At 38.2% G+C, this 12,639-nt stretch overlaps 1 protein-coding gene across 2 annotated transcripts in view; it reads left to right on the top strand.

Moving 5' to 3' along the window:
- The window catches only part of CPED1 (cadherin like and PC-esterase domain containing 1), a 292,313-nt gene that overhangs the window by 144,390 nt on the left and 135,284 nt on the right, over window positions 1-12,639 (top strand). For both annotated transcript variants that reach the window (XM_079785649.1, XM_079785648.1), the window contains 3 exons: window positions 11-61; window positions 3,523-3,709; window positions 4,689-4,857. In XM_079785649.1, coding sequence (XP_079641775.1) covers window positions 11-61; window positions 3,523-3,709; window positions 4,689-4,857 — 407 coding nt within the window. The remainder of the gene's footprint in view (window positions 1-10; window positions 62-3,522; window positions 3,710-4,688; window positions 4,858-12,639) is intronic.

The raw sequence follows: 12,639 nt of genomic DNA, 5'->3' as shown, positions 1-12,639 counted from the left end.
CACTTTTTAGTTGTGGTTCAACAAATTATGAATGCAACCATAGAAGTGCACTGCAGCAATGGTGAGTACCTGTGGGCGGTTTCAGCAGCCCTAACAGGCACAGCTCTGCTTTGAATAATAAATCATCATTTTATTTTGTTTGTTTTTCTTTAAATGTCTAATGTATCTCTATTGTTGAAAGTCATACAGATATACTCTTTTCCCCTCATTGATCCCTTCCAGCCTACCTCCCCTCCCTGGGCCATTACCACATTGTCTGTGTCCATGGGTTTTGCATATAAAGTCTTTGATTAATCTCTTCCCACCCATTCACTCCCACCTTCCCTCACATTGGACAGTCTGTTCCATGTTTCTATGTCTCGGGATTTATTTTATCAGTTTAGTTTGTTTTTTTTAGATTCCACATGTGAGTGAGATCATGTGATACTTATCGGGCAAAATATTTGTGTATCTTTAGGCTATTAATTTAAGTAGAATTTTAGAAGATATGAGATTTCTGAATGAGTCAATATCTATCACTTTTGCATAAAAATATTTTATGTTTATTTGTTTAAGACCAGTATATTCCAAACTCAATTTGAGGGGCCCTGAGGGTGCAGCTTTTCCTTGGAGGCTGCTCAAGTGGACAAGCTTAGCTCCTCTGCTTTCTATAGACATTGACTTTTAGGACTCTCCCTACAGGGTTGAGAGCCTGCTGTGTGCTGGGCTCTGGGCTGATGAAGCATCCGGAAAGCCCTGTACCTCTTTGGTATTCTACTTTCCCATTTGTAAAATGAAGCGACTATTCAAGATTATCTCTCTCTCTCTCTCTCTTTTTTTTTTTCTTTCAGTTCCCAGGTAACATGATGTAGATACTGTGAAAATGTTAGATACCTTCTTCACCCTTTTCATGCCAATAAAAACAAGCCTGACCTATGTCTTCATAATTAATCTTCCTACTTTTATGGCATGAGATTTTAAAGATAACTTAATAATGCCTCAGGACAGGTGGGGTTATATTTCAGAGTCTAAGCTGTTCTCGTGTTTAATCTGAGTTACGATTATCTCTCAAGAGGGCAATAAAAGTCTGCGGTTAAGAGAAACACATTAAAAGCAACCAACTCTTCAAGTAGCTTTTCCATATGGGCTTGCCAAGTAGATTACGCAGCCTGCTACCATCCTGGGTTCTCCATAGACCCCAGGTAAGCAGGCCGGAGACAAGCTGGGACTGGGTCGGAGAGGATGCCAGGGAAACACATGTGTTTGTAGGCAGCGACACGGATGATTCAGTTGAATGTGACGTCAGCTTTCAACCAGGGGTTTACAATGTAGCACACAAACCGGAGGTGAAGTTTCTGATGAAACCCAAAACAAAGACCTGTTAAAATCTCTCTTAAAAGTAGGATTATGCATTTTACCTCATGGAGGGCTGTTTCAGTGGGAGAGCCTCATTGGACACTTCCACTGTTAAGTGACAGTGTCAACTACAGAGACATGAACCCTCCATGACTGATAAAAATATACACTAAATTGAAGTACACCTCCTATGATATTATTTTGGAAAGAAAAAAACACACAAACGAACACTTTCCATTTTGTTATTTACTTAACTGGTCCTGAGCATAGGAGGGGAGTGCAAGTATTTAAATGCCCTTCGTGCCCGGGACATGGGCCTCTGGAAGCGCCTTTCCTACCACGGAGCTAGCTGGTTGGCAGTGGCATGTCGGGTCACGTCTCCCCTTCATCAGCCCTCAGGACCTACAACAGCCTGTTTGGCCTGTGCTGACCTCGATGCCTAGAACACAGACTATGTCCGAAAAAATTCTTTGAAGAAAAAATGCATTCTTAACAAGCGGTTGAATTAGAATACAAAGGCATAGGCCTTTTCAAGATGAAATCTAATAACATAATCTCGCCCTCATTCTTTTGTGTCTTAATTTATTATAAAATATTTAAGAGCTGGTGTGATCATCAAGATTATGGTGCAATCTACCTACATCTATCAGCCAGCTAGAATTTTTGTGTAACAAGTAAAATTAATCAGGCTGGTAGTTTACTCAATTCACTGACATCCTCAACTAAATTGATGGTTTGTGTTTTGCTTTTTTCATTAAGAGTTTTTCCTACAATGAAATTGCACTATATCAGTTGCATTAGTAATGGTCCTAATTTATGCCTGAATAGTTTTTTCTTCCACTGGCTGAGAAAAGCATAGCGTGTCGGTCAGAAACGTACAGATTTTTTCATTTTCATCATCTTAACGAACAATGGGAGTTATACTGTGACCTAGTTCTCAGAACTAGAACAACATATTCCTAAGGATAGTGGTACCCCTCACCGTGGACTTGGCGGTGCCTCTCCATGTCTGTCAAAGAGATAAAAAATGTTGGTATTGCTGAAGCACAAATCCAGGATAAAAGAGGAGATGCAACAGCGGGAAAGACAAGGAAGAGATTGTGCAATGCCTCGCCTGCTTCTTTAGGGGTTTGAGTTGAATTCTGGAGGTGATGAGAAAACATTAAAACATGAAGACAAATCATCAGATTTGCTGTTGGAAATTCATTGTGATTGCCATATGAAAATGGAGGAAGAGGCAACAGTTAATAAGATAATCATTTTTTAAGTTCAATTGTATAACTTCCTGCTGTGAATTCTGTTATCTTTTGGTTGCCAAGTTGTTAAAACATCACTGAACATTGTATTTTAAAGGCAGAGTGAAGACACTTTCATTTTACCAATTTTTATAGGATTTCTTTCTTTTTTTTTCTTTTTTTTTACTGAAACCTTGTTGGTTGGAAAGTATTTATGGAATTAAAGACTTGTTAATATTTTTTGAAAAACATTTGCTAAGCTTCTTTTGAGTAATTTGGTTACTCTGAGAATGAACACAATATAATTTAGCAGCAGCTGGTAGTTTTGCTTGTTAAGATAATTTTGTAGAAATTGGTCTACCAAATAGAAACATTCTTTAAAATGGCTTAGAATCAATGGTATGAAGTAATATGTAAATTCTCTAATAGGATTGAGCAGAAAATAGCCTTTTCTTCTTACACTTCAATGTACTTTCTTAGGTTGAGGTGCCTGGGGTGGGGAGGGAGGCAGGGTCCCCTGTGATGTTTGGTATAAGATCTGAGTGTTTGGTATAAGATTGGAGTACACATTCTTTGCTCCATCCTGCTGCCTACAAGCTACTTTATCAATCCAATGGCAGTTTAATGACACTTCCTGGTAAGAAATTCTCCTCATTCCCTGCTGGTTCTCTTCTGTCACCACCCCACGGAGTCATCACCCCAGATTCACTGTTGCTTAACATAAGCAGTAAATGCCATGAACATGTTATCAATCCACTGGAGAGACATTTTTCCACCTCCTGTGCCTTTAAAGCTTAAAGGGCTGAACAAAATATATGATCTCTGTGACACCAAGTAAAGTCAATAGCTGTTATATGAGCCAAATTCTACAAAATTTGACAAATAGAAGTCACAAATCCACTCTGACCAATTGTCTTTTCCTTTTCATAAAAAAACACACAACACAACACAGATGAAGACATACAATGTCATCTCAAGCAGATCTTCACACAGCCGCATTTGGAGCTAAGTCCTGAATTTAACCCGAAGATCAAAGATTATTACTCTGAAGTCCCTTTTGATGTGGTAACAGTGACAATTGGAGTGGAGACGTCGAACTGTCAGTGCAAGGTGTACCTGCATGAACGGGCAGGGCCCAGGTATGGAATGCTGCCAGGCTGAGCGAAGATGTCACAGTGGGAAACAGACATTTGAGGCAACCTTTGCAGGTGGTTCAGAAACGCTGAGGCATGAGATCAGTTGGAGAGACTAATAGGGTGTGAAATCTTTCCACTTCTCAGGTGTGTGATTACAAAGAACACATCAGTGCTCTACTGATCTGTTATAGGGTCTTGGTAACCATGTTTTAACAGGAGTGATATGGAATATCAAAGAGGACTCATTAAGGGAGGAGTTAGTTTATCATTGTCCTCATGTTTTTAGATTGCTAAAGAGTTAATCCCTCCGAACAGTGGCCTCCTACCAACCCAGCTCCTCAAGTATTTGAATATTCAGGGATTGATTACTTAATAAACATGTTGTGGACAGAGTCACATTAACTCTCCTCGTCTCACTGGGATTTTGTTCTCCTGACCCTTTTGAGAGCCACCAACTATTTTGTTTGTAATTTTGAACAGGAGATGAAACCTTTTGATATTCGTGTCCATAGCAAGGAAGATACTCATGTTCCCATGCTGTAGGGAAAGAAATGCTATTGTATCCTTGGGAGCCAAGAAAATGTAGCAGAAAGAAAAGAGGAATCAGACAAACAAAGCTGTGTCCCAAACCTGACTCTCCCATGTGGCTTTGGGCAATTTGTTTTTCCTGGTTCTATGTTATGTTCTCTATATTTAAAATGAGGACAATCATGGTTTTGTGTAGAGTTGTTGTGAATATTAAATGAGATAATGTATTACCCTGACGGATGGTTAATAAATATTAGTTCCCTTTGCTATATTTATAGGCAACATGACTTGCTTAGCAAGATAACTCTTAGCATACCAACCAAAGTACTGGGAAACAGAAGTGAAAATATTTATTTCAAATTTTAGGTTTCTTGTGAAATTGTACAGGCAAATTACAGGCACTTAATATTGATGCATGAATTCGTTTGGGCTGAATAGACGTTTCTCTCTCCAGCTTTGCCAACTACCCTCTGGGCTTAGGAACAAACAAAATCTCAATGCTTGTGGTGGATGAATCTCCAGCCCAGGGTGAGACCCTGATCACGTACAAACTCACCATCTATCGAGAAGACCGTCCAAGTCTGCCCTTGTTTGAGGACTTTATGGCATGCGGTTTTGTGCAGGTAAGTGAATTTTACATTTGCACTTGGATTGACTTGGAAGTGATGTTAACCCAGGTGAAAAATGCCAAATGAAAATTGTTGCGGGGGGTGGGGGGGTGGGGGGAGTATGTCTTTCAATCCAAACTGTGGTCTCATTTCAAAAAAGCAAGAGTCTTAGCCAGGTATCTAAGATACCCTGTTATGAGTGGTTTTCTTTTTAATGGGGTGGCTTCTCCCTGCACTGACTGAATTCAGTGGATCTATTGTGGTTAATATAAAAAATGTCTGAGTACTCACACTTAGCTATGAAATTGGTTTTATATTTCCCTTTTAAATTGTGCTGTGTTTCTTGGATTTGTCCCTGGATCTACTTTGAAATTTTAAACTACTTTCGGCAGAATTTATTTTAAAGAATGAGAGGAAAATTTATGGAACTATTTTACAGATGGGATACCCAATGAATGATATTAAATTTGCTTGGGTATATATATTTCGAATTCACTTCTCATGCCTTGATCGTTCTGAAAAGCTGTAGTTTCTCTTGTGAGCAACACATCCTATGTTTTAGCCTATTGATTTTGGAGGAGGGTAAACATTGCCCAGAGACTTTGTCTTGTTTGATGATTCCTCTGTTTTTTCCCCCTTTTTAGGATCCTATGTATAAACTTCTACATTTCCTCACATCATATACCCTCCCTCTGGGTGATTCTAGGGAAGTAATAATTGGCACTATTATAATATGTACTAATCCACTCAGCAAGTATAATTAAATGCATCATGTCACAGGGATTTTTTATGCCACTTGGAGCATTGAAGTCACAGAGGGTCAGTAAGAGAATAATGGCCCGCAAGGACTCAGTGAGTGGTATGTATATACCATGTTTTCTTAAATGTAGTGGCCAAGTACAGCATCCTCCCCCTCTCTACTTATCACCATCACAGTCTCATCTATTCCCCAGAGTTTAATACTATTTTGTAAGGGTGCCCATCATGAGATGTATATTTTTCAAGGAAACACATATTTTTAATTTATGAACTACCACCGACTCAAAGGGGTTTTCACGTTAGCCTAAAGATTGCTCTAAAGCAGGCAGGATGGAACCATTATTCTGAAAGATAATAACAGGAGAATTTACAAGGTGGGAAAGATTGGGGTCCATGCCACATACATTTATGAAGCAATGGTTAGCAAAAGCAAGTAGGTTTCTTTATGGTGGGACTTCTCTGCACCTTTCCTACATTGATTGAAATGGCAGATCTTCAAAGGAGAAGCTACAGTGTGTAGCATTTCCAAACCTGTTGGACATTCCCTCTGTGCAATAGCTACTAAATATGCTTCTGTGCAAACACTGGGCTAGACTATGGAGACAACTGGAAAACATGTTCCTCTCAGTTATCACTTTCTGGTTTGCTTTACTTGGGGAGTAATCCTTTCGAGCCCAAGAGAGTAAACTATTGCAAGCAGGTGCTGTTGTCCTTCAGAAAGTGGTGCTGGCCTGGTCTGCCAGCAGGAAGAACCACCTGAGGAAGTCAAGTGGGGAGAAGGCCCCTCTACACAAACCCAGAATCCTTAGGTGGGATGAGTGGGGGTGAGAGGTGACAATGGAGATTGGCAGCCAGAACACTAGGTAACTCCTTGGTCTGTTGGTGGCATCTGCTATTTTTTCTGACATTTGCAACTCTCCATGATCTAGGGCAGTGGTCGGCAAACTCATTAGTCAACAGAGCCAAATATTAACGGTACAATGATTGAAATTTCTTTTGAGAGCCAAATTTTTTAAACTTAAACTTCTTCTAATGCCACTTCTTCAAAATAGACTCGCCCAGGCCGTGGTATTTTGTGGAAGAGTCACACTCAAGAGGCCAAAGAGCTGCATGTGGCTCACGAGCCGCAGTTTGCTGACCACTGATCTAGGGGAAAAGGAATCAAGAAAAATTGTCAGAAGCTGATATAGAAAGGCACAAGATATCTTAATATTAGTTGTCTTTGTAATCGCTCAAAGCTGTAAACAATTCAGTAAGAAAAGGGATAAACAAATTTAACATAATATTATCGAGATATTTGTGTGTATTCATACACACAAAATGGAAGAATCTCCAAAACACTATGTTGAGAAAAAGAAGCCAGACATAAGACATACTGTATTATGTTTATATGAATTTTAAGAACAGATAAAACTAACTTATGGTGATAGAAATCAAAATAGCGGTTACCTAGAAGGTATGGGTACCTCTAAGCATGAGTGAATTGTTTGGGCAAATATCTTAACCTGAGTGGGGTGGCTACATAGCTTCCCAAAACCACTTGGTATGTAGGTATGTAAAAATGTAATTAATTAACTATGCTCTTAAGATTTATGTAACTTACTGTATGTAAAATACATAAAATGTATTTGGCTATTATAAATGATCTATTTGGACATAAATTATACCTTAACAACATAAAATAAAAGCATTAGTGGGGAAGTAGCTATTACTTTCCGAGATATGTCTCCATTCTCATATATTATATTGATTAGGACCAGTTAATTACCATGCAATTGCATTAGACAATAGATTATATTAGGCATTTGTTACTATGATCTGAAGAAAAATATTAGAATTTTTTTGGGAGATGTGTCCTACAGGTGATTGAAGGAAAGTATTTCAGTCATTTATAAGAATAATTTCCAGGTCTTAATTAAAAGTTTTTGTGTGGTTCCCCAGCAGTACTGAATTCTATAACATGGAAAGATGTCTAATCAGCATTAGTATTTTTTAGCCTTCCTTTCATAAACTGTCAAATGACTGAACAGGTAATGAATAAATAATGTAGATTACTTTAGCCCCTTCCTTAGGAACTGGGAGAAGTCAATCGCAGAAGTTTTCTCACCAGACACTCCTGTTAAAATCCTAATCCAGAGACTTTTTCCTTATTTCTCCTTTAGGTTTACTTTCATTGGTCTTTCGGTTTCACTGCAAGTTGATACCATGTTGAAGTTTAGAATACAAAGAGGGAGGGATAAACATTCCTACCTCCTATCACTTCTTAGGAATTTCAGAATTTCCATTGAAGTTAATAGCTAACTAGATATGCATTATGAGACTTAAAAAACTTTTGGTCTTCGGTATTGTCGTTTTTATTTTCTGTCAGCATCCACAGTGCCTCCCTTCATTGTATTCCTAAGGCTGAAGTCCAGAGTCAAATAAGTGATAGGCTGTTCTAGTGGAATCTCCAAAGCCTTATGTGGAACCTAAAAGGAAATAGATTAAACTGTAATTATATCTTATCTGTTAGTTAAGGGGGAAAATTACAATTCCTCCTTACATTTCAAATTAGATTTTGGTCTAATGGGCTCAATTATTAAATTTTAAACAAATGTAAGAAGCAATCTGCCTTCAAATAACCAAAAAGGAGAATCTAATTTGTGGTTAATCAGCTTCTTAATTTCTCCTTCCCTCATTCTCTCAACTTCTTTCTGAATGCCAATTACTCACTTGATCCTCTCACCAAAGACTGACAGTAAAGAGAAAGCAAATATAAGGCTTACCAGTCAATTAAAAAATCAATTACTATGACTTTTTGGTGAATAATAAGCTAATTTAATTAATTTGTTAATAGACATTTGTATCCTTTATGTGCTCAAACATTGTTAAGTGCCTACTTAGCCATAAATAACTATTCTAGTTTAGTGTCTTTTCTAATTATATTGTCAATTGGAATGTATATGGTTGTCACAGAGGCAACTCTTAGTTATGTTAGTATCAGTGAGGGAGAAAGAGCTAATTTACTTGTCTTACATAAAACAACCAGATTTGGAACAAGGTTTCTCAACTTTGGCACTATTGATAGTGGGGCTGGATAATTCTTTGTTTTGGGGAACTATGCTGAGCATTGTAGAATGTTTATTTAACAGCATCCCTGGCCTCTACCCTCTAGATCCCAGTAGAATGCCCCTCTCCAAGTGGTGACAATCCACAATGTCCTCTCAGAGGTGAAATCAATCCCAGTTGAGAATCACTGATAGAGACAAATGAGAGGTCCTATTTTTCTACTCCTATTAAGAATTCTCTAGTGGTATGAGTTATTTAGAGGTAATCCTTCAATGTTAAATGTTGAAGAGTCAGCCCTCCTATCTTTTTCTCATCAGTGATACTACTCTGATGTTCTTTATTCTACTTATTAATGGGCCTTCTTTTCTGGCTAATGTAATTATGTTAAAAAGCCATATAAGATCCATATACTGTTATTTCATTTTGATTTACCCAAGTAGCATAATGTTTTGCTCTTAGGAAGAAAGATTTAGAAAGTAATAAACTGCTATTATGGCTGGGATATATCATGTTTAGAAATTAATAAAATATATTTATGTTCTAAGGAAATTAAGATGCTAGGAGGAAATATTTCTTTTAATATCTCTGTCTAAATAAAAAAAATTACATGGATAACAATATAGCATCCACAGATGTTGATTTCCATAGATGATCTATGGTCTCATATGTAATTTGCCCCAAACGTGTTTTGCCAAAATAAAGCCATAAATAAAGTCTACATCATATAGCAGAAGTGTAGGAGAATATGTTTCATGGATTCATTTCTAGAAACAACTTTCATTTTAAAATAAATTGCTATTAATAAAAGGAAGATACCAAGGAAAGAGAAAATGCCAAGACTCGAAGAAAAGTCTTGTCCAGCATTTAGTGACCCATCCATCTAAAACTGGCATTTGCTGCTTTCTTTAAAAAAATAATTAGTGATCTAGATGCTGAGTTATTAAATAATGTGTGAATGGCTCCAGTTATAGCATTTGGAAAAGCTTTACAGTTTTCCCATTTATTTTTTGCACCTTTCCAACACCACAGAGGACTATTACCAAACAACTCAAGTTATAGTTGCCTAATATGTTAGCAAATATCTTAATGAAAGAACAGAAGAGCTTTTATCAATAATTACTGAATAAAAAGATCTGTTTGTTTCTAAAGTTGTAATATCAATGAAGTACTCATTTCAGTGGCTTGTATGCATGCATATGAGCATAACCAATGGACACAGACAGTAGCGGGGTGAGGGCATGTGCTGGGTGATGGGAGCAGCCGGGGAGAGGTCAATGGGGGGAGAAAGAAGACTCGTGTAATACTTTAAACAATAAAGATTTTAAATTAAATAAAAAAGAGTGACTTTAATTATTGAAAAACACCAAATTAAAGGAATAAAACAAAATATTTTTTGGAGTGTTAAAAATGCTATGGATAGAGACTATTTTCATTGACTAAAAGGTTTATTTTTTTCCTTCTAATTTTAAAGGAAATTCAGGCATCTTCCCGGGCCCCTAAAAGTATTGTGTGCCCGGGCACTGTTCCCACTGTGCCTCCTGGAGAAGTCCCCACTCCCCCACTTCACTGAGGGATCTGTAGCAGAGGCATCCGTTCTATCATCAGTGACCCGGGCTGCAGGCCTTCTTTCAAGTCCTGTTAAGTGCCCTTGACTTAGCCTTTGCAAGTGTTTCAAGTTCTGTGTGCAGGGACTGAGCAATCCTTCCCCAGCTTCTCCAAATCCCCCGTGGCAGTGAGGACAGTGAGATTTTATTTCCAGGAGCAGTTTGCACACCCAGACATTCTGCACGTAGAGGCCTCCTTAGTGGCCCATGAGCTTTGACAGGCATCGAAGGCTGGCCTATTTCTGTTTAGTACAGTTTTCTTAAAAAGCAAGCGGTGGTGAGAGTGATGTATTCTTTAATTCGTGATCTATTTTGGTGCTTATATAAATTATCTTTCTGAGTTGCTGAAAAAGAATGATGTTGAACACTCACCCATGAGTTTATGTAACTTATGGTCAGATAAATTACCATTCCAATAAAGCTTTTTGCTCAGCACATCTGTTCTCCATGTTTCTCTCAGTCACATCTGCTTCCTTTACATGAGGAAACAAACTTTTCCTACCGTTAGCGCAGTCATGCCAATACAATGTGGAAGAGAATGAGGTCTTCGTGGCGTCTGCCAGCATGCCGACGAGTTTCCCTGGGGACAGCCTGCTGCCGGATACACACATTTTCATTTGAAGTTTCTGTCTTGGCATTCTAAGAATTAGTCTTCTGATTTCTGAGCTGGATAGGGAAATAGAAAGGAACCATGAGAGGCGTTTAAATAAAATATTCCAGTTAGAGTAACCAGATTTCAACTGTGACATTTGAAACTTTAAAAGAGGTTGTGACCCAAAGAGAGCAGATAAAGGGAGTTCTTTTGATAATTCCCGTTCCTAATACCCACTTCTTTGTGGGCTTTAATCACTCCAAAGGCCCCTAGATATTTCGTCTTTCTTTGTCCATGTCGTCCTCATTTCTCCAGTTCAAACTAACTGTAGCAGCGGTGTAGACCAGGATAGCGAGGGTGGCGGTGAGGGAGGGAAAGATATTGGGTACTAGGTTTAACATTTTTATAAGTCCTCCTCCTCCTACCGGACAAAGTCTGGAACATTTTGGGCTGCATCAAACAACAGGGTTTAGTTCTGTGTGAGACAAGTTAAAGCAAACAATTCCTCTGGGCCAGTGGTTCTTGACATTTTACAGGAAACAATCTACCCTTTTGACTATCTCATGAAAGTTTTGACCCCGAGTCTCAGGAAATAATGTATAATCACACCCAATACTGTATACAATTTCAGAATTATGAAAAACCCCAGGTAAAAAAAAAAATTCTTAGCCTAGTATCTTACAATATGAAGCACAATATAACTACAGCAACAAACATACTAAGGTCAGTCATTTCTGGCCTAAATATACATGATTATAATTCCATTTATTGAGCACCTACTTTGTCCTAGCAACTGTACTAAGTGTTTACATATATTATTCCATTCATAATTTTAATGATAATGAAATCAGTGTCTATATCACAATATTACATGTTGGAATTATGTAGGTCTTTCCATATAATTTATTAGCACAGAGAATCAGCAATTATCATAGTTCTCAAAGCGTAACTAAGCCACTATGTCTAAAATTGCCTTGAAATAAACATCTGTGAGAAGCTCCTACTGCTTTCCTCCCAAGGGCTCAGAAGGTGGTTATGAGTAGTAGGTAACGGTGGTTCTGAAAACACAGGTAAGTTTGATAGTATGTCATTTGGGCTATTTATATTGTCCTCACTAGTCCAAGGCTCTGATGTGTTTTCCTTCAGCAGGCAGGAACAGATTGTTTTCTGTTCAAAGAAAGGTTGGCCTACTGTCTCCATTAGGTAATGCTGAGAAAATTTCCAGATGCATTTGACCAACTAGACCATTTCCTTCGAGTGCATGTGTTGTAGGAATAAGCTCGAGCGGTGGGTTATTCCTTGCAGATGGTTCCACTGAATGTAGAACTACAAGCTGGTTTGACATATGTTCCCTGAAGGCAGATTTAGGACACTTGACTGCCTGACATATTTAGCTTCTTTTGAAAATGCTACTAATTTGTCTTTTTTTTTTTCCTTTTTTCTCCACATCCTTTTTTTTAGGCAGGGCTAATGAGTTTAAAACATTGAGCATGACCTCACTCTTCAAAGCAGACCAGGCCTCCCCACCCCAGCGGCCCTCCATCGCTTTGGAATCCCATTCTTTAGCAATGTGGTGCAGACTTTCATGGACTTTTCTGAGTTTTTACCTCTTCTACTCTCTCCCCCACCCCCGCCCCACATGCTTGAGGATGATCTTTCTGGTCCTAATGATTTAGAAAATCAACATTGCATGTGGGATGCTTAACCTGACAGGTTATTTTAAAATTAAGTTGCTGATAAAGTTGAGAGAACCAGATTTCAAAAGCTCAAGAAATAGTAGAAAGTGAAGAATTT

This window comes from Cnephaeus nilssonii (assembly GCF_951640355.1).
Source record: "Cnephaeus nilssonii genome assembly, chromosome: 12".
Lineage (NCBI taxonomy): Eukaryota > Metazoa > Chordata > Mammalia > Chiroptera > Vespertilionidae > Cnephaeus > Cnephaeus nilssonii.
The sequence above is the reverse complement of the archived record's forward strand: the minus strand, read 5'-3'. Positions and strand labels throughout refer to the sequence as shown.